The sequence below is a fragment of the Meriones unguiculatus genome, chromosome 16, assembly GCF_030254825.1.
Source record: "Meriones unguiculatus strain TT.TT164.6M chromosome 16, Bangor_MerUng_6.1, whole genome shotgun sequence".
In the NCBI taxonomy this organism is placed as follows: Eukaryota; Metazoa; Chordata; class Mammalia; order Rodentia; family Muridae; genus Meriones; species Meriones unguiculatus.
The window spans coordinates 59,407,227-59,429,239 of NC_083363.1; the positions used below are offsets into that span (position 1 = coordinate 59,407,227).

Consider the following 22,013-nt stretch of genomic DNA (forward strand, 5'->3'; position numbering starts at 1 on the left):
TCCCGTATTATTTCAACAGAGGCAGACGCAATAAAATTGCTAAGAGGACTAACAGCTAGAAAAGGAATTTTCATGAGATGGAAACAGACTAAAAGTGGCAATCCTTAGGAGACATAGAATCAAATTATACAACATACTGTGATGTTGGACTGATTTTGAGTCTAGCTTGTGGCAAGGAACCAACTGGAATCATTTTAGAGCAACCAAGGAGGCATTATCCAGAAACTCTGAGATCTGTTTTGTTTTGTTCCAGCTGGATTTTGCCACATTCTGCATTCCTGGCCTGACCCGGTTATCTAGCAATATGCCGGCTGGATAAGTGAAATGCTACAAAGTCTCTCTAGTGTCCCGCTTACTTGTATTTATTTCATTTTTATTTTATTTTATTTTTTGTCAACTTGACACAAGCCAGGAAACTTTAATTGAGAAAATGCCTCATTAGATAGCGCATCATCATGCCTGTAGGGAAATATTCTCTTGATTGATGAGTTTTGTGGGAGGGGTCTGCTCACTCTCTCGAAGTTTCCCCCTTGGGCAGATGGTCCTGGGTAGAAGAAAGTAGGCTGAGCGAGCCAGGGGGAACAAACCGGCAAACAGCATTTCCCCGTGGCTTGTGTTTTGGTTTCTGATACAGTCTTGCCTTCCCTTCCCGAACTGTAACCTGAAATGTGTGAGCCAAAATAAACCCTTCCCGCCCCAAGCTGCTTTGGGTTATGGTGTTTATCATGGCATAGAAAGCAAACTTCGACAGACAGCCTTTAAGAATTTTATATTCTTACAGTGTTGTGACGCACAGAGCAAATGAGGAAAACCAAACCAAACTGTACATACTCTTCTTTCTTCCTTAAATGAACACCAATGTTCTGTTAGAACAATAAAGACAAAAAAAAGAAACAACAACCCCCCCCAACACAAACTCCCAGCCAAGCCGGGGTTTTCAGTGGGGTGTGAGGTATTTCACTCAGCATCAGAAGATGTTGCCTGTGAGCAAAAACAACATTTGCACGCAAAGCAGAAACATGTTTGAAACCTTTTATTAAACAGGCGATGCACTGTACAATGGTCCAGGACACAGAGGCCTGGTGGAAAAAATTTAAAAATTATTTTTGGAAAGAGTCTATGACTTGACAAGCTTTGTCACATCCCTCTCAGGATGATGAGAAACTGGATCGCTCAAAGCTGTTCTTGCGTAGGCTATCCCTGCTGTACCTTAAACGTCATGCCTGTTAGTAAACATGAAAGATGACGATGACAGTCCATGGCAAGACAGTGGCCAGAGTTCGGACCCAAGGGAAGGTCCTGCTCTCTTCTTAAAGCGCCCTCAACATGTATGCCCCTCTTCATTTCCATTCGCTGCCTGTCTGGGGCCTCTTTGCCATGGGGACCCTAAAGGCTGGCACTGATTTCTCAGCACAGGAATGCACTCCTGGATTTTTTTTTTTTTTTAACAGCATTCTTCTTGCTGTTCCTGCAGCCTCGCACTGAGGCTGTCTGCTGCTCTTCTTCATTCTGCCGGATTCTCCTCTCTCTTCCCCGAGCACATCATAGCCCCTTGACAAAAATCAATCTTAAGTTTCACAGTCTGCTTGCCGTGATTGATTGGCAGTTTAAAACTAAGTGGCCCGTCACTGTGGTAGACGTCCTTCGTCAGCGGGCTGCCCATCTACTTTATGATCTGGGGCATGTCGCTCCAAGCTTGCGATTTCTTTCTGGCCAGTTCCATCCAGGACGGCTGGTCTGTACTGGCGTAGCTGGCTCTCTTCAGCTGGTGCAGTTCCTTCTCGGCTGTCGCTGCTGCCTGAGCTGCTGGAGGGGAGACAAGACAGACAAAGGCAGGAGACAGAGTGTGGATTTTCACTAAGTCTCTCGAATGTGGTTAAATATGCGTTACAGTCTTCACTGTGTTCCAGAACACACACCCCGCTAACATGTAAATGGGTGAAGAGTCAAGCACTGAGTATGGGGCATCTATCAGTGAAGAGCTCTGGAGCAGGCTTAGATGGTTCTGGAGGTAGAGGGAGTGGAGAAATGTTCACTGTGGTCTAACCACAGAACACTGGAGGTGGGCTGCACGTGGGAATGAACCTAACGCCTTCACAACCGCCCACTGAAAGATGGCTGGGAATGTAAAACTTTTGTGTCTTTAACTACAACGCAAAATAAATTAAATTGAAAAAATACTACGTCTGGGGATGCCATTCAGTAGTAGAGCACTTGACTAGTGTGCTGGAGGCCCTGGGCTCAGTCCCCAGGGCCAGTAAGACAGAAAACTGGCGCAGCCCACCAGAGTGAGCTCAGAATCAAAAACAGCAGAAAAAAAAAAAGGGCTGTACTTTATGATTTCAGGTTCCCCCCAAAAGCAAATATTACAGAGACATAGAGTAGGTTAGTGTTTACCTACTTGGAGGGAAGAAAATGTGACAACTGGAGTTTCTTTTCAGCATGAGGGGATGTTTTATTCTTAGATTGCCAGCTCGGTCGGTGTCAGGGCTCTACAGCTCTACGCATCTCACTATCAGACACTGAAATGCACGCTTAAAGTGGGCGGGCCCTATGACATGTAAATTCCACCTCAAGAAAAGCTGATTTAAAAAACAAACAAAAAAGGCCAGCTCACCATGGCAAAGCGATTCAACAGAACAAACTCCCATCACAGGAAGAACTGGGTTATAATGATACCGAAGTATTTGCAAAGGCAAGCCAATCTCATACCCAGGTTCTGATGGGACAGCGAAATTCCTCTCTGCAGTCCCTCCTTGAGACTCAGCTTTGACCCCTGCCTCTGGGTCATGGCAGGCTTGGCAGGGGTCATCAGGAAAGATTTACTTCGCACGAAGTCACCCTGCTTCACAGACTCCTGTGGAGACACAAGAATGACACACACACTGTCCAAGATTCCGAGGGGTAAACAGGCCAGAGTGGGCAGATGTCTCTCACACCTACTTACAAGCTGTCCCACCCAAGAGGAGCACGCCACTGCCACTTTCTGGAAGGGCTCTGTGCCCGGCTCACCAGGGCTCTGACCTTTGCCAGCCCCTCCCAGCCACGTGAGCACAGTGGCCCCTCACTGTCCCTACAACATACAGCCTCCACCCCAGATGGTAGGCAGGAAGCATTCTATGTGAAAGCCCAACGGATCTGGTTTGGAAATAGTTTTGTGGCTCTGTGACAGCAGTATAATGGCTCAAGCTGAAATGGGCTAACATTTCCTTCTTTCATTTCCCTTGCTCCGCATTTCCGCCTTCAGCTGTGGATGCAACCGAGCCTGCATTAGCAGGAAGGAAAGCGGGCCCTACCAAAGTGCAGGCTCTTCTCCCACACCTCGAACCCCGTTTGTTGCGCTGGGCAGCAGAGGGACCCGGAAGCCAATCATGGCCTGCTTCTAGGCACAGCTGTCGGGGTTGGTGGAAGCCGCTTTCAGCGGAATACAGCGTGCAACCCCGGATTTTAGCTGTGCAGCCCCGGGTGAAGACAAAGGGAAGCCAGCAGGCAGCAACAGGAACAGGGTTCATTTGTCATGACACAACGGGCTGAGAGGGAGCCGGTGACAGGGTTGGCGTGCTTCTAAGTGGGGGGAGGTGTCGTCTTAACCATCTTCAATTTTTCCAGAGGCCGAGCTGCGTTGCCTAGGAGGCCAAGCAGCGTACTGTCTCCACTGCATTCCTGACAGCCCACACAGGCAAAGAGCAGGCCTACAAGCTGACATGATGCCTTTGCCTCAAGCGTCGCCAAGCCCGTGACAGCAGGCACCGCAGGCACGGTCTCTGTGATGTTCGAGCATGACCTCTGTGATCCCGACAGTGCTACCCACCCCAGCACCCCGCTAAGACCCCCCCCAACACCACAGAAAAAGGGTGTTAACTCTGGGCACCTGGGCTCTTTCAGGCAGCTTGGCTTCCTTTCCAGTTTCTGTCTTCAGGATCCGAGGCCCAGGCTTCTCTTCCTGGTTGACAGGCAGGTCGGGGGCTCCTCTTCGCTTCTGCCGGGCCATGGTGATCCAGGGTGGGGTGGCTTGCCCGTCAGTCCCAGGACCTGTCACAGCAAGAGGCTGCCCCTTTTCTGTGGCAAGACGACAAGGCAGCGAGGTTAGGCACACACTCTCACCCCCAGCTTCTCTCCCATTCGAGGAGCGTGCATTGCTTTGGCTCAGGGGGCTGAGAGGTGGGGTTGAGGAGTGGAGTCTGGGAGAGAGGCCCCACTTCCCCTGGCCCCCTGAGCCAAGGCCTCTCTGATGACATGGCGTCTCTTCCTCAGCAGAGTTGAGTTTTTCTAAAGACACCTCAAATAGATCGTTTCCTCAGGTCTGAGCCACCAAAAAGTGAAATGTGACTGCCATCCCCACACGCATTTGAAAGCTAATCTCTACCAGGGCATTCTGTCTGCAGGAGTCAGAACATGATCACAGCCATGATGCCTTTGCCGGCCCCTTCATTCGGGACCAGCTACGCTCCCCCTGCCAATCCGGATTTGCTTGCTGTGGTGACCGCACTCGTGTCCTGACCACGCTGCCTTTGTGGGATGTGACGCCGTTCCCAAATCCATCTCATGCTTCATGCTGTCTTCCCCTGACACAGGAAGTCTAGAGGCCCGCATGTGTAACACGGGCTCCTGCTCTCCACGAAATCCGGAGACTCTCTCTGGGATTTTTGGCCCCTTTGCTTTCTCCTATCCTATCTTTACCCTTCGTGACCAGTGGCTCCCTCCGAACTCTCTCTCTCGTGTTCCACCCCCACCTGATCCCACTGAGCACTGGCCAGAGGCAGCTGCCTCGAGTGGACATAGACGGGCATTTTTCTCTGGGTTTGAACTTGAATTCTCTCGGCTAACAACGTATTCTGAACAGTTCTGATAAGATTAAACTCACAACCAGAAGAACTTGCCATTCCCGATTTCAATCGGGGCAGAGAAGTGGCCTCAGCAGGTCTGGTGGGTCCCTGGTGTCACGCCTCCTCACTGCTCAGTGCTGGGTAGCTAGGGCTCCAGTCACCCCTTAGGCCAAAGGCACAGGGCACACGGCACAGTTCTGGTAAGTTCCTGATGCCACACACTTAGGTGGGAAGGGAGGAGGTTAAGCGCACTGGCTGCTCCTCCTGAGGACCTGGGTTTGAGTCCTCCGTGTGGCTCACAACCGTCTGTTACTCCACGTCCGGGGGTTAGGTCACCTTCTTTGGCCTCTGCAGGTGCACACGCAGTGTGTGCACAAACACGCAAGCAAAACACTTGGGCACATAAAGTTTTTACAACATTAAAAGAAATGAGCAGAAAGGTTATGCGGAACTGCGGGTGAGGGGGATTGGTGTGCAAGGCCACTGAGGAAAGCTGGGGTCCTGGGGCTGGATGCAGGATGCGGCCTAGCGGACCAGACCCAAAGCTGACACCTCAGGGGGGCTGTGACAAGTCACAGTTTCCCTCCCTGTCTTCCCATGAAAACTGGTCTTGCACACAAAGCAACTATGTTAAGCTTGGCAGAAAGTAATGTTTTTTCTTTCCTCGTATCAGGGGTGTGCCACAGAGTTCTGCTCCAAGCACAGAGGGGTCACCGAGCTGTCTGTCTATAGACGGCAGTGCTTCCAGCTGTGCCTGTGTGTGTCCAGGTCTTCACGCGCTGACCCACGGGAGTAGGTGAAACTGCGGCTGTACCAGGCTGTGCCGGGAGGAGACAGGCGACCTATGCTGGCCACCTCCACTAAGCACTGGCCTGGGCAAGTGGCCAAGATCCCTCACCAGGCATTTCTCTCCTTCTCGGTTCCTGTATTCCCCCCAACTTGGACATGACCTACAATACTGAGCTTGGAGATGCTGCACCTGTCTGGTAAGGTGGGCAGAGCGGGTGACAGCTCTTCTGCTCGGTGACACAGGCCTGAGTGACCTCCGTGCTCTGCACCCTCGCCTTCTGTACTCGACAGCCACGTTGGAGGTAGGGCCTCTGAGTCTGTGCTCCACCTGGGCGGGGGAAGGCTAGAGAAAGGAGTGAACTCAGGCAGTGGGCAGTTTACCGTAGCCTTCAGGGGCCAAGGACTCTGTAAGTGCCCCCTTGAAGACTAACTCTCAGGGTCATGGTCACACCATAAAATCTCTCCTGTGATTAAATCTGCTCATGAGGTCAGTCCCAGCTGGGCACTGTTAATGTGTCAGTTCAAATAAAACCAGAGGCAAACACTCCTTTGTTTATCTTCCTGCCTCAATAGACAGATCTTAGTCTCCTGGGGATTTGGTTAAAGACTTCTAACATTTCACATCTTCCTCCCTGAATGACAGGGGCTTTAGGTTGCCAAGTAGGTTCCTAGGTCTGAAACCAACACTCCTAGAAACAGCCAGGCATTTCTCTGACTGAACCCCAGAAACCACATGTTGCGGAGGGTCCAGGAGAGGCTGACCCCCACACAGCTGCCAGGGAAGGGAGCATCTAATCTGCCTTGGAACAAACAGACTAACACTTCCAGATGGCAAATGCTGCAGGTGTGGGAGCCAAATAGCTCGCCCTAAAAAAAACAGCCCAACTGCATGGGAAAACAACTTGTGATTCAAGGAAACTATCCTCCTGCTGCTTAAGAACAGGAGCCCATCAAAGGAGCTGGTTCTTCTTCAAAATTCCTTCCTTCTCAGTCACACACCATACTTTCTTCCCTCAAGATCTCTTTGGGAAAATATCTGTAAAGCACTAATGCTCAAGACAGCCTGTCCTGGGGCTCAGTTTATGGCCTCGGGCTAGCAATGTGCTCCTGGGCAGACAACCCCGCCCCCACCTGAAAGAGCGAGTGGGGGGAGGGGGTGTAAAAACTCCACAAGACAAACTGCTTCTATGCCTCGCAGATGTTTGTAAAGATTAAAAGAAGTACCATTCCCCCTCCCCAAAGCCCAGCATAGGGCAGGCACCTGTGTGCTGCTCTCCTTTCCAGCTTGCTGGCTACCATCCTGACTTTGTTGTTGCCGAGATAGATAAACAAATAGATAAATAAATAAATGTGAACACAACCATTTTACTGATGGGCCACGCTGCACGTGACGCCTGGCACAGGGCTGAGCCTGGAAGCTCACAGCCGTCAAGAACACAGCTGTGGGTGGGAGGCCATGAGCTGGAAGCTGTGAACTTCAATGGCTCTTGCTCTTCGGCTGAGAAGCTAAAGCACATGCTCCCTCCCGCCTAGGCAAACACCAAGGCACCCTGCCTTCCCTTCTTAAAAACTTGCTCTGTGCCGTTCTCCACGAAGCAACGATTTGTGTGTGCAAGTGTTTGTGTGTGAGCATGGGTGCACACAAGCTCATTTGTGCCAGCGGTTAATGCACCTTAGTTTTTGAGATGGAGCTCACTGATACAGCCAGGGCTCCCAGAGGGCCCTACCCCACCCCAGTGCAGGTAGAACAGGCAAATAAATGGACGCTGCGGAGTCAACCCAAGTCCTCGTGCTTGTGAGGCAAATACTTTGACTGAAGCCATCTTCGAAGCTCCTACACTGCCAGCGTGAAGATGTCTATCCACAGCTTGTTCCCGAGAAGTGAAACCTTCGGGGGGAAGCAGGCCTGAGTGTGCTCAATAACGTCCGATCTAAAGCGCACATGTCAGTGGCCATGTCTCTCAAGCAGGAGACCACACCTCTGCACTTCAGCAAACGGCGCGCAGTCCTGTCAGCTTGCCTTGTAGGTCCCCAGCTACAGTCCTGATTTATATGACGTTCGTGGGGGCTACAGACGGATGCTAAGAGGACCTTGGGGCAGGCATGGAGCTTGCGTCCTGGGGACCCATGCGTCCTCGTGTTTGCTTAGAGGCTTAACGTGGGGCTTCCAGCGTGAGGGACTTTGGCCCTCTGAAGTCTAAAGCTCTGTTCATTGATCTGCTATCTGCCCCTGCTCACAGACAGCTCCTGGTCAACACACACTCGTGGATCGTAGCGGCTTTCCATCAGGTCTATCCAGCAGTCACCAGTAGTCTTCCAGTGGAACCCAGGCTTGGAGTGCTTGATAGAGGCTTTATCTAAAGCCTCTGAGCACTTTGAAAGCTGCCATGGGCTTTCCATAAAAGCAAGCTCCCACAGAATGCAGAGCTGTGTGCTAGCTCCGACTCCGAATGAAACCACCCCTCCTGCCTTTCCTAAATCAACATTGCTCGCTGCTTCCCTGACTGGGGATACTCTCCCCAGAAGCATGCATTTGCTCCCACAGATGAGGTGCTTCCCTGGTTGCCTGGAGGCCTGTTTGGCAGGAGAAACATGTGCGTTCCTTGGTGTGCATGTTCCCAGATGAACTGCAGCCGGAGGACATTCTGTCTCCGTGTCAGTTCCTGCACTGCACACGTGTCCTCTTTGTGGTCTATTTAGTGGCACACACTTGGGCTTTTTCTTGGTGTTTTCAGTGTTTTTATTTTTACAAAAGCTCTCCGTGTGTAGCCCTGGCTGGCCCAGAACTTGCTCTGTAGACCAGGCTGGCCTCAATCTCAGAGGTCCACCCGCTTCTGCCTCCTGAGTGCTGGGATTAAAGGTGTACAGCGCCAAGTGTTTCCAACCACACCGAGAGTTAGTGCTGACGTGCTGTTCCTGCATGCAAGATGGTTGTGATACACCTTACAAAGAGGTTATGTATTCAAAAGGTACTTTCGTCATGAGTTGCAATGCTACAAGTCCAACACTAACAGATCAAGGATACATTTGTTGGAACAGACACACAGAGCATACAAGATTATGTACTGACAGGCTGGTTCTGAGAGCAGACACTCAAAGGAACCTCACCTTGTATTTCCCCTAACTTCAAAATTCACTGCTCTGCCCAAATATCATGTGTGGGTTTTCTATACCTTACCCCGAGACTTCCTCTCCAGTCAAGAGGCACAGCCGGGGCGCCTTGCTTGACTCTGTTTCTTCAGCCTCAGGCTTTTTATTTAATACTTATTTACACACACACACACACACACACACACACACACACACACACACGAGTGCTCTGTCTTCAAACACACCAAAAGGGGGGACCAGATTCCATTTCAGATGGTTGTGAGCTGCCGTATGGGTGCTGGGAATTGAACTCAGGAACTCTAGAAGACCTCAGTACTCTTAATCGCCAAGCCATCTCTCCAGCCCCAGCCTCAGGCTTCTTGTGGTTTTAATTTCCACCCTCAACCCAGAAACTCACCTCTGCCTGACCCACACAGCTCGCTCTTCAAACCCACAGGACAGGATGACGGAAAGCCTCTGTCAGTAGATAAAGCCACTTGCTGACAATCCTGAAGACCTGACTAGACCTCTCCAGCCCCTACACCCCCCTGGAAATCCCCAAATCACAGACCTAGATGCTAGAAAGAAAGAATCATCTCCCAAAGTTCTCCTCCCCCCCCACACCATGAGACACCTGTCTGTAAGTGAGTATTCACACACCAAATAACTAAACTGTCATGGTTTCTAAAAGCCATGGCCACTCTAAGTGGTCCGGGATGGCAAGAGCCGCGAGGATCCAGCTATTCTTGACCCTTCGTGTGGCAGGTGGCCTCTGTGAGGTATTTCACACTTCCTCATTTGCCCAGGGCACAGGTCAAACTGTGCCACACAGAAGGAATTTCTATCTTCACAACCGAGGGCCTAGTTCATGGGTCACCGTTCTAGTTTATTGTTGTGTTTTGGAGCCCTTCTGCCCAGAGGTCAAACACGACGAGAAGGAGTTTACAAAATAACAAGTGACTCACATGGGGTGATGCATGGCAAGAGGCCAGGAATCTGGTCATCCATGTGCAGGCACATTTACAGGGGCAGTAAGGGACAGGGTCTCTTCCTCACTCAGGCAGAGCTTGCTGCTCCATGCTTGGCCAGGCAAGGAGGGCACACACCCTAGACTGGCCCAGACCAACGTCCACACCTCACAGTAGGGCACCTTGGAGCCGAGGTGCGTTGTCGGGGGGTTGCTAGACCCAAAGGACATTATTTTTCTCAGCTGCCACCAACTGTGCAATGAAAACTAGTCTCTCGGGCCAAGAGCAACAACCCAATCCCAGCTCTCAGCCCAGAGCCAGTAGGTCCTGACCACCTGCTCAGACGGAAGTGGGATCTTGTGAGAACACAGGATGTGGGGACCATTATATAAAAAGGCTTTTGAGCTGTAGCGTAATGAGAAGAAGAAAACCACTGTATTACATGACATCTTCCCCACACAACTGGTAACACACACAAATGCCTGCCATGAGCATTCTTGCCCCTGCCCTCCGGAGAATATCCAGTGACAACTGGAACCCACAAGAACCGCCTCCAGTGGCTGAGGAGGAGGAAGTGACCCCTTGCAGGGATGGCCCGTATCTGCAGAGTGAAGGTCTCCTTTCTGTCACACAGCTGGGTCCTCCCTCAGCAAGCCTCCGCAGGTGGGTAAGGCCTCTCCACCAAAGAGAAGGGCTCAGATTGGCACTGCCAACCTGTCACTACAGCAAAGCACTGGCTGGAACCCAGTAAATATTAACCTGAGGAAATATTTATTTTGGCTCAAAGTGTCTGGGTTTTCATAGCCACTTGGCCCTTTTTGGGCCTACAACAGAAGCCTGTAGCAGAGAAGGCCTATTCACTTCATGGAATCGCGGAGCAGAACAAAAGAATTATGAGGTTCACTTCTATTCACAGGTTCACCTAATCTCCTTCCTCTAAGCCTGCCTGCCAAGGTTCCTCTGTCCCACAAAGGCTCACAGGCTGCAAACAAAAGTCTTCAACACGTGACATGTAGGCCTTTGAAGGACATTCAAGATCCAGACTCTAGCACTAAGTCATGGTATTCGTAAGGACCTTCATAACCCTCCTCAAGATCGATTTTTCAGACCCTGACAGAATAGGGTTCACGGAATTTAGTTCACAGAATAAAGTCACTTGCTCAGGATCACTTGTCCGGGATGGCTAGCTTTAAATGACAACATGTCATGATTGAGACTCAACAGGGCCTGGCAGGGGAGACCTCATTTGGGGAATTGTATCCGATTGGCCTGTGGGTGAGTCTGTATGGGACTGTCTGACTTGCCATAATGGATGTGGCACCTTCTGGTAGCAGCTCAGATAAAAAGGACATAGAAGAAGGAGGATTATTCCATTTACTCGCTGGTATTAAAAACCAGTTTGGTTTTGTTGTTGTTGTTGTTCTTCTCCTCCTCCTCCTCCTCCTCCTCCTTCTCTTCTCCTTCTTCTATGCTTACAATATGGGCAGAGGACAAGTAGCTCTTCGGGAACCTTCCAGGCCTTCAGTGCCAGGCTGGCACTGCTGAGGCACCTAGCCTTGTGGGTGGACCAACTACTGGGTTCTGGAACACCTTGTGGCGTTCTGGTGTGAGACAGCCACTGCTGGACAGTTCCAGCTGCTGGTGCATGCAGCCTCAAGACCCAAGCATTACTGCGTTCTTGGCCTTCCACGTGTGCTCCTGCTGTTGGTGGGCCATTCTCACAGTACGGAGTAAACCAATTTAGTAAACTGTTGGGGGTTGTTCTGATGTTGTCCCCCAAGGTCTGGTTGCACCCATCCTTGTTGTGTAAACCTGCCTAAGACATTATACCTGATTGGTTGATTAAAGGCCTAAAGCCTGGGCAGGGCAGAATGGGGTAGGCATGGCTAAGGTTCCCGGGCTCAGACAGATGGGAAAGAGACAGAGATGGAAGAGAAGAGAGGAGGAAGGAGGATGCCACAATGGGTTGGGTGAAGAAGGAATCACATGAACAAGGAAAAAAGACTCTAAAAATGGCATGGATGGAGAAAATACCAAGATGAAAAATATAAGCAAGTCTATTGAGATTATGGATGGAAGGTAGACAGGTGAGGAGGATTAAGGCAGATGGCATTGGATGGGGCTGGGAGATGGACGGTGAGGTTACTGAGATGACGTAAATGAAATACCTGCCTGGCCCAAGGTAAATAAGGCAATTATAAAATCTAACAGGTGTCTGTGGGTTATCATTTTTGTAGCAGCTTATATAAAACCACCATGATCATCCTAAGGCTAATAATAAACATTATATAGCCCAACACTCATCTTTTATTGACTAGAACAGTAAACCCTTAATTCCTCTAGAGAATCCAATTCCTACGGCCACCAGGTGGCAAAGCGAAGACGAGAACATGGCATTCTGATTTCTGGTCTTCACTTACGGAGTAATGTGCACCCCACATTAAGGAGTAAGGGCCCATGCATCACTGGCACACACGCCTCCTCCCCGTTGAACTGTCACTCTGAGTGGCCGTGACAGAATAACTCATCGTAGGCTCTGCACTGCCTCTGGAGCTGGTAATTCTGCCATGGAGGTAAGTCTGCCCCGTGCACTATAGGATGCCCACCATCTTTCTCCCTCAAATGCCAGGGAAGACAAACGTGCCCGAGGTGTGAATGGCCTGTGGCTCACACAGCGCCTGAGCTGAGTCAAGGTGAGTTTCCTGCTCCCTGAAGGCCAGGTGTCTGAGCTGGGCCAGGTTCCTTTCCCGGTGACGACAAGTCCAGGAGGAGGAGTGGCGGGACAGTAAGAGTTCTTCTTTGACTGACACCTGCCACTCCCTTACTGGGCTTGCCATACACTTGGGAGATGTCCAGAAGGACTCCGGAAAATTCCTGCCAACGTTTAGGCCTCTTGGGTTTTCAGTGGCTCCCTGGGGTTCTCTTCTGCTCTTGGTAGCTCATCAGAGCAGGCACTGGGGCTGCAGGAGGTCACAGGGAAGCCTTCTCTGCCCAACGTCCCGGTGGCTGGAATTGGCCACCAATCCTCCAAGGGGCTCAACCACAGGGAACACATGCCCAGCTTCCCAAGAAGCTTTGCAGGATCTCCTAGGAGACTCAAGGGTGTGTGAAGTGTCCATTCCTGTCCCAGTCCTTGGGTAGAGGGTGGTAGAGGGGGTGGAGGGAGTGAGCGGAGCTTGTCACAGGAAGTCCTACAAGGTTCCACCATTCCTACTTCGGGGCAGGCTGGTAAGTGGGTCCTGAACGGTTCCATCCTGCTACGCTTGTGCAGTGTTCTCCACCCGTGGACCGGCACGTTGGTCTGAACAAGGAAGAAGGATCCTGGCCACAGTGTGTCCTTTGCCACCAGCAGGAGGACACTGGCACTTCATTGGGAAAATACTTCTGCACCCTGAAATGGTGTCACGTGTCACAGGTAACAAACATGCCCTCACTGTGCTGTGTTCTCCGTGGCCCATATTAGCCACAACCTCATCCTACACACAAGGGAAAATGCTCGGAGTTTGAGAAACTCAACTGACCCTGGAGAGCAAAGCCCCAAATCCATGATACTCAGGTCAGGGTGAGAGGTACTTCCCCAGCAGAGGTGTGTGAGGCTGGAGGAGAGTGTGGGTTCCAAGAGGAGGTGAATTGACTTAGAATGCGGAATTGTTTGCCCTGGCCTGGATCTAAAAAGCCTTGAGTTTCTGACCCGGGGAATTACGAGTCTACCTACCCCACATGCGTTGGGGAGGTGTGGAGACTTCTTAAAGAGGAACGCTCCATGGTTGGATGTGGGCAGGGAGCTGGAGGGGAGGCAGGCTGGGGAACGGTGGGGAGTTCTGTGCCAGGGGTCTCGGCTGCAGTGTGAGAGTGCCTGCCCAGGGTTCGCTAAGTCCTGGGTTTAGTTCCCTGATAGAACAAGGTGCGATTGCTGTGGGATGAGGGGAAGTTAGAGTGCTTCCTGTTGAGATGGTCGAACTCACTGATCGAGTTGTATGACATGGCTGACATTTTCCTTCCTTCACGTCAGGCAGGGGTGGGGCACAGACTAGGCAGCCTCGCCTAACAGCCAGGACGTGGTGGGTGTGGGGAGCAGTCTCCGCTGTGCCGGGAGGCCAGTCATCACGGGGGGGACAATCTACAGTCACCTGCTGAGCAGTGCAATGGAGCCCACTTCCGGGAATCTGTCCTGGAGAGCCCACAATGTGGTTCAGAGGTGAAGCTGGCCAGAACGGTGACCACCGTAGGGTGACCGTCTCAGGGTTTCTACTGCTGTGATAAAACGTCATGACCAAACCAGCTTGGGAAGAAAAGCATCCGTTTCGGCTTACACTTCTACATCACATTCCGTCATCAAAAGAGGTCGAGGCAGGAGCTCAAGGCAGGAAGCTGGAGGCAGGAGTTGATGCAGAGGCTGTGGAGAGTGCTGCTCACTGGTTTGCTCCTCACGGCATGCTCCACCTGCTTGATTGTGTCACCGAGGACCACCAGCCCAGGGCTGGCACCAGTGATAGTGAGGTAAGCCCCCCCACCTCAATCATCAGTCAAGGAAACGCACCGCGGGCTTGTTCGTAGGCCAGTCTGGCGGGGGTGATTTTCTCAATTGAGGTTCCCTCATCTAAAATGACTTTAGCTTGTGTCAAACTAGCCAGGACAGAGACCAAGAGGAAAAAGACTCAATACGAGCACAATGCCCTCCACCGGGTGCCATTCAGAGTAAACAGTACTTAAAATAATGGGGTCAAGCCACTCAAGCTGATCATGAAAGACATATTCGTCTTATTGTGGACTCCAAGCATCAGATGGCAGCCACTGCGGGCAGCGCGTGTGGCTCACGTGCCAGCATGTGGGAGCCGCCACTGCAGTGTGTGGGGAGGAACAGGCGCGGGTCTCTCTGTGGTGGCTCTTCCTGTGGGGGTGGGGGTTCCACGTCATTCAGGGAGGGGTAGGGAGGAGGTCGCTCTGTCTTGCCTATTTAAAAAGTTTCCTAGAACATTATTTATTAACAACCAAATACCGACAATGCAGCTCCATGACGGAATCGAAGTAAGTATTAAGTACAAAGCTTCCTAACAGAGAAACGCGGAGCTGAGGACAGAGCTCAGTGGCAGAGCATTTGCCTAGCATGTGCAAGGGCCTGGATTCAATCCCTAGAACCATGAAAATTAAGCAAAAACAACAACAACGGGACAATTAATGTCAAGAAAGTGTGGCTTTGAAGACTGGAAAAATCAGAGGATTCTATATATTTATTCTTTGGTAAGAATAAATATATAGAATGCCGACAAAACACTGTGTTTGCAATGCAGGAGAGAGCTGTGAAAGACCCCGGCCACTTCTGGGAAGGAAGAATTTTAACCGCACGGTCTTCTGCAGCTCCCCCGAAAATGAAATGAGGTTCACCGTGTGTGCTAAGCTATTTTGGTGTATCAGAGATCACTGAGCCCGGAACATGTTTAGATGTGTGTGTTTTCTGTTAGATATGGCAACGGTTAGGTCCCCTCTTGGGTGTTCTCACACCCACGTTGTCTAAGCCAACGATAACCCGGGAGCTCAAGACCACCTCTGACTTCTAGTTTACTATCGCTCTTTCTGCTACTCCTTAGAGTCTACATTCTAAACCTACTAGGGCCACTCTTTGTTGCATTCAGTAACATGAAAATCATCTTAAATTTTACACACAGTAAATACTTTTTTGTTGTTGTTAAATTCTGAGCTTTAACACAAGCTTAGAATCTTAACAATTGTCACGGACAGGATACAGACTAGAGTTAATACTCTGGAGCATTCACTTGTCCTATCCCTTCATCACAGACCTTTCTGCTACCTCTGGGAACTTCTTGGTCTTCTTCTAGATTTCATTGTCCAGTGTGAGGGCATTTGTGAGAGGTCACTGTGCTAGGAGGCTTTCAAGGACAGGAGACTGGGGACTCTCTGATCTGAACTCGTTCTCCACAGTGAAAATGTCCCCATTTCTGAGAGTCACAGACACTGAGGAGCACAGGAAAGGCCAGGAAATAGAGCCCCAGCAGCCTAAAGAACAGAGGAGGGAGGGGCAAGGTTAAAAAGAAATGTAAATGTGAGTAACGATGGTTTTGCTAAAAAAACAAAACAACAACAAAACTCAATATATATGTGGGTACTCCTCCAAAAAAATCAACAGAGGCCCCAGACACTAAAGCTGGGACTTCATGTGTGTAAGGCATGCCGTTAGTTTTTGTTAACTGGACGGAGAAGCTAGAGTCATCTGGGAAAGGGGGAACCTCAGTTGAGAAAATGCTTCCATCAGACTGGCCTGTGGGCATGACTGTGGGGGCATGGCCTCCATCAGACTGGACTAGACATGACCTCTGGGACATGGCCTCCATCAAACTGGCCTGTGGGCATGACTGCCGGGAACTGGCCTCCATCAGATGGCCTATAGGCTTGACTGTGGGGACATGGCCTCAATTGCCTCCTGCTTACTCTAGGCAGTGTTACCCCTGAGCAGGTGGTCCAAGGATCTATGAGAAAGGTTGCTGAACATGAACCTAGAAGCAAGCCAATGAGCAGCTTTTTCTCCATGGCCTTGGCTTCAGTTGAGTTCCTATTTTGGCTTCCTTTAATGATGGACTGTGATCAGAATGTGTAAGCCCAATAAACCCTTCACCTTTTTGTAAGTCAGAGCAAAAGCACAGAACACAAGATTCAGAGCATGCTATCTGGAGCACACTTTCTTATTTGTTTGTTTATTCATTTGGGAGAGCAGGTCTCATTTCTTAGGCCAACGTTGCTTCCAGCTCACAATTCTCCTGCCTATCCTGGACATTCTATAGTGTCGAAGAGGTCGATCATAATTAAGGGGCCAATCATCACCCCTGAAGTTTCCTCCCCTCCAGCTCTGTGACCCTGAGTTCTGATCATTTACTAGGCCCCTGAGAGACATTTCCAGCACCAGGCCATGGAAGCAGATGGCGCTGATATCCAACTTTCACCTACAAAGCAATTCTCCTTTCGGTTAAAACAGCTTCTGAAATGCTCTACAGCTGCCTGGAGAACACACTGCAAATGGACACAATCATCACGCAGGCCTTGACCCTTCCCTCAAACGCCCTTGCTGAGGCAGTGTTAAGAAAAGCACCGAAAACCCATGCCTGAGCCAAGGGCTCAGGGGCTACAGCGCTGGAAACCTTCCGCAGCCCACGGGAACTCAAACCGCTATATCCGCTCCATGCTTCTCTAACCTCTTCTGTGGACACAGAAAACCTCAGCTGACCCTCGAACCCGCGTTGACGGTGTTTCCTCGGGTGCGTTTTTCCTGCGTCTGTGTCTGCATCTGCCTTTCGGGGTTCTGGAATCCTCAAGAGAGCCACCAGGCTTGGCTTCCTTTCTGTCCCACACTGCAGTACATAAGCAGACTCTTCGACTTATAGAAGCTACTTAAAAATAGCCTAGGACATTTAAAAATAAAATATGCCATGGAAAAACTGTCCCTGGGACCCCAATCTCTCCATTACAGGCACAAATGTGCGTACACGTGTGTGTGTGTGTGTGTGTGTGTGATAAATAAATGAAAGAGGAATACAAATCATCTTATTTTGTCCCTGTTCATCTTAAGGACAGTTCCTTTTAAAGGTTATTAAACAGTGTTCCAACCCTAACATCCTCTGGCTCAGGGGAAGTAAAGGCTGACCTTCTTGTGACTCTAGTCATGCACAGTATGGGTTCCACGTGAGGCCAGGCTTTACATGCCAGATTACGGGAGGGGAAGGCATTTTCCCTTGGGGAATAAGGTCAGAAGAACCCTCACAAGCCAGCAGGAGATTAGGCCCAGGGAAAACCTGCATCAACAGCACCCACACTGTGGGCCTTCTGAGACAAAAAGCAGGAGAAGCATTTGCGCCCCGCCCCCCACCCCCATTTAGAGCCCGGGTATAGTCTGCAAAATCGGTGTTTAGATTTTTTTCCTATTATATCTACATATTTGGTTTTTCTGCATTCACACAAAACCCTGGTATTTTTCTCTCTGTATAGGTATGTATCTGTTTGCGGCACATACATGTGTGAGTCCAGGTGACCTGCAGAGGCTGGAAGGCCCTCGAGGCCCGCTGAAGCTGAGTCCCAGGCAGTTGGCCATGGACCACCAGTTAGCTAGGAACCAGATTCTAGTCCTCTTCTCCGGCAGCAAGTGCTCTTAAGCGCGGAGCCGCTGCTGCAGCCCGTTGTTTTGTTTTCCAGCGGTGGTGACTGAACTCTGGGTCTGTGCAGAAACCAGCTAGCATCAGCCTCAGCCCCCTAACTCTCAGAATGTCAGGGGGTGCTAAGAAATCTCGACCCTTTCTTCCAATTCTCTATGTACTAAGGTTATACCTGTGTGTACAGATTTTGTGGGTACCCCAGGAACACTTTCCAGGGAACAGGGTTTCCCTCTGCCCATCTATTCCCACCAACACCTCGGAAGGCTCTTACCGGCTCCCTGGTGGGGGGACTTCTCCTTCCGGGGCTCAGGAGGCAGGATGACTTGTATGAGTCTCTCGGACTCCTGAGGGCTGGCATCCAGGCCTGTGGGTGGGTATGGCAGGGTGAGGCTCGGCAGAAGCGGCTTCCTGGGCAGGGGTGGCTTGGTACCAGGCTGCTCAGGGGACCTGGTCTTCCCTTTCCCCTGCCCGTTGGGGGACTTGGAACCTCGCAGTGCAGGGACGGCCCCGACGTGGCTCTGCTCATCCTTGGGGAGCAAAGTCAGGCCTCCTCTCTCCAACCTGACTTCGGCGCTGTACCTCTTGATGGCTTTGGCCTCCTGGGCAGGGCTGTCTCTGTATTTGAGCGAGAGTGAGGTGGATCGTAGCTTGACCGGGAAGGGGCTCTGGTCCTCCCCGGGGGCCGCTTCTTGCTCGGAGGAGGAACATGGCTCTAGATCCTGGAGGCTCTTGCCCGGTCCTGCCCGGCCGGCCCCCCTGTCCCCTGAGTCTTGAGGGTCACCACCCGTTGCCTTCCTGCCCTGAGGCTCTGGCAGCACCTGGAGGTCATCAAGGGCCGCCTCACTCCTCCAGGCAAAGCCACTCCGTAGCAAGGGCGCGCGGCCCCCTGCGGGTGCATGGCCAGAATGTTCGAGAAGGCGAGAGCTGCTGGCACGGGCGCGCGCCCGGCTCGAGGTCACCGAGAACCTCTTCACGCCGCGCTGTGGGGGCTCGGCACTCCGCTCGCTCTTCCTCCCCGGGGCTGCCCTCTCTGGACCTCCTGAGGTCGCAGCCTGTGCAGGCCTGGGGCGGGCCGGGGGCGCAACTGCTCTGTCCTGGCCTACGGGGCTAGTGGGGACCGAGGCCTTGTGCTTCAGGCAGCTCTTGGGGACCGGAGGGCTCGGGGCAGGGACCGTGGAAGAGTCCGTCCCTGCTCCCTCGGGCCTGGGTACCACCAGGGTCAGCTCCTCCTCTTCCTGGGCACTTCGCGCCTGTCTCTCTGGCTCTGCAGGTGTCTCCAGGCTGGTGTCAGTGGCAGTCTCAGGGGGTGGTGCGTCTCCCTTTGGAAATGATGTGTCCCTGTTAGGAGGCTCCATGATCTCATCGGGTGGGGCCATGTCGTCCTTGGGAGGTGAAATGTCTCTCTCAGGGGTGGCCATGGTCCTCTTGGGAGGTTCCACGCCTTTCTCTGGGGGTGCCACGTCGTCCTTGGGAGGTGACATTTCTCTCTCAGGAGGAGCCATGATCCTCTTGGGAGGTGCCACGCCTCCCTCAGAAGGTGGTATCTCTCTCTCCGGGGGTACCATGATCCTCTTGGGAGGCGCCATGTCTTTCTCTGGAGGCGCCATGTCGTCCTTGGGAGGTGACATGTCTCTCTCAGGGGGTGCCATGACACCCTTGGGAGGTGCTGCATCTCCGTCGGGAGGGGCAGTCTCCTCTCCAGGAAGTGGTGTGTCTCCCGCAGGAGATGCTGCTGCTGCTGCTGCTGCAGCTGCTGTTGCTGCTTCTCCCTCAGGAGGGGCGGAGTCTTCCTTGGAAGGCGCCATGTCCTGCTCTGGGACATCAGTAGAAAGTGGGGTTTCCGCATCCGCAGAACCACAAACAACCTCCTCGGATGTGCTCTCCACCAGGGCACACAGGCCTCCGGGGGACAGCCCTTCCTTCTGGACTTCACTGTGAGGAATACCGGATGCAGAACTTTCTGGCAGAGATGGGGACTCCAAGCACGGGACGGAGATTGCCATGGGCTCAGTGACGTCTGGCGTAGCTGGGCGACTTGAGAGTACATCTCTAAGAGAGCCTCCCTCCTCCATGCTGGCACTGACGGCTGCACTGTGCTGTAGGCGAGCACGCCTGGCACACGCCCCGCCAGGCAGCAGCAAGGATACAGGTCCTCCAAGCTCAGGCCTTCTGCCCAGCATCAGATCCCGCTGCCCAGCACCGGGGTCCTCCTCTGTGCTGACTTGGAGTAACGGTTTATATTCATAGTCTTCCTCCTCCAGGGTCCATGAGAGATCACTCAGGCACTCAGATTGTGCCCTCTAGAAGAAACAGAGGTGAGAGACATCATCGCTGCCGCAAAGATTAGACAGCCTGTCACCTCCTTGCTTCCTCCAGGGCTAAATGTGGTTTAGGAAACACAGTAGCTCTCTCAAAGGCTGATGCTAAAGTAAATGTCCACACAGATCCTTCAGCTGCCCTTAGGACTTGACTGGGACCCTGGCTCATAAATTCATAAATTCAGCAGATCTATGGCAGTTAGGCCCTCAACATAAATGCAACACATTGAGGCAGGCATGTTAGCACACGCTTTTAGTCCCAGCACTAGGGAGACAGAGACAGGCAGAGCTCCATGAGTTTGAGGTCAGCTAGCCAGATAGTCTATATATCAAGTGCTAGGCCATGCAGTGAGATCCTGCCTTAAAAACAAAAGAAAAACAGGAGCTCATGTATCCAAATGGTGCCCAACTACAGCCAAATAGAGAGACCAGGAGCCACAAGGAACAACTGCCTGCCCTGCTTTGTGGTCTTTGTTAATTTCACATCACTCTAGACTATCTGAGCCAGGAATGAATGGATTGCTACTGCCTCCTTGCACTCAGAGAGCCAGGAGACAAAGGCATGGCAGCTCCGGTCAAGACTGAACTAGCTGGCAGTCACAGGCATCCCAGGTGAACAGCAGCTCCAGGCCACACAACTCCACTCTCCAGAGATGCGTCCTCACTGAAAAACCAGTCAGTTTTCTTAAGAAGCCATTTCTATCACGTCAAACACAGTGAACCGCAAGCCACAGAACAAACTCCAAACACTTCAGTCATAAGTTCTCTGGTCTTACACTCATGTCAAGCAAGGGCCCTACTACTGGACCTCCAGGACAGACCCCCTCAGGCTCCTGTAGGTAAACTTGTCAAAGCTTATGATGCTTCTCTGGCCCTCTAACAAACCTGGTACTCTACATGGCCTCGTGGCATTTTTCCTTCTGAAAGATTGCTGGAATTGGGACGCTGGCCTGGCTCCCTCTTTGCTGTCACACACTCAATTCCTTCTCTCAGGAAGAAAATGAAAATCAAGATAGACTCAGGTCATGCAAAAACAAAGTGTGAAAATGAGTCAAAGGTTAAGAGCCCTACAGTTGGACAGAAGCCTACCACAGAGGGCCTCTGAAAGCCTCTACCTAGCAGTGTATCAAAGCAGATACTGAGACTCATAACCAAACCTTCAGCAGAGTTCAGGGAAGCATATGAAAGAAGGAGAGTTAGTAGGACCTGGAGAGGATAGGAGCTCCACAAGGACCAAATATATCTGGGCACAGGGGTCCTCTATGAGACTGTTTCTCCAACCAAGGACCATGTATGGATACAACCTGGAACCTCTGTTTGGATGTAGCCCGTGGTCGCTCAATAACCAAGTAGGTTTCCCTAGTAAGGGGAACAGGGACTATTCTGACATGAACTAAATGGTGGGCTCTTTGAACTCCCCACCCTCCAAGGGAGAAGCAGCCCTGCTAGGCCACAGAGGAGGACTTTGCAGCCAGTCCTGAAGATACCTGATAAAACAGAGTGTCAGATGAAAAGGGAGGAGACCTCCCCTATCAGTGGACTTGGAAAGGGGCATGGAGGAGATGAGGGAGGGAGGGTGGGATTGGGAGGGAATGAGGAAGCAGGATACAGCTGGGATACAGAGTTAATAAAATGTAAATAATAATAATAATAATAATAATAATAATAATAATAATAATAAAAGCCCTACAGTTGGCTATTTTTTAAATGTTCATGACGTAAGGCCCTGGGAATTATTCAGGTTGCTGCACTAAACAGTGCTCTGCCCGTCTGTTTTCTAAGGTAGGCAATGTGACCTTGGATAGGGTAGAGTCGGTTCTTGCTGCTGGTGTTTTATTTTTATCTTTGTGATGCTGGGGATCA

At 51.4% G+C, this 22,013-nt stretch overlaps 1 protein-coding gene across 11 annotated transcripts in view; it reads right to left on the minus strand.

Annotated features, from left to right (window-relative positions):
* Nucleotides 1-1,018: 1,018 nt before the first annotated feature.
* Nucleotides 1,019-22,013, minus strand: part of Cracdl (CRACD like) — a 108,849-nt gene continuing 87,854 nt past the window's right edge. For 10 of the 11 annotated variants that reach the window (XM_060369882.1, XM_021631544.2, XM_021631541.2 and 7 more), the window contains 4 exons: nucleotides 18,104-20,132; nucleotides 3,872-4,059; nucleotides 2,713-2,857; nucleotides 1,019-1,806 (listed from right to left, as the gene is read on the minus strand). In XM_060369882.1, the coding sequence (XP_060225865.1) occupies nucleotides 1,664-1,806; nucleotides 2,713-2,857; nucleotides 3,872-4,059; nucleotides 18,104-20,132 (2,505 nt within the window). In that variant the 3' untranslated portion in view covers nucleotides 1,019-1,663. The remainder of the gene's footprint in view (nucleotides 1,807-2,712; nucleotides 2,858-3,871; nucleotides 4,060-18,103; nucleotides 20,133-22,013) is intronic. The other variant, XM_021631543.2, reaches the window with a different exon arrangement.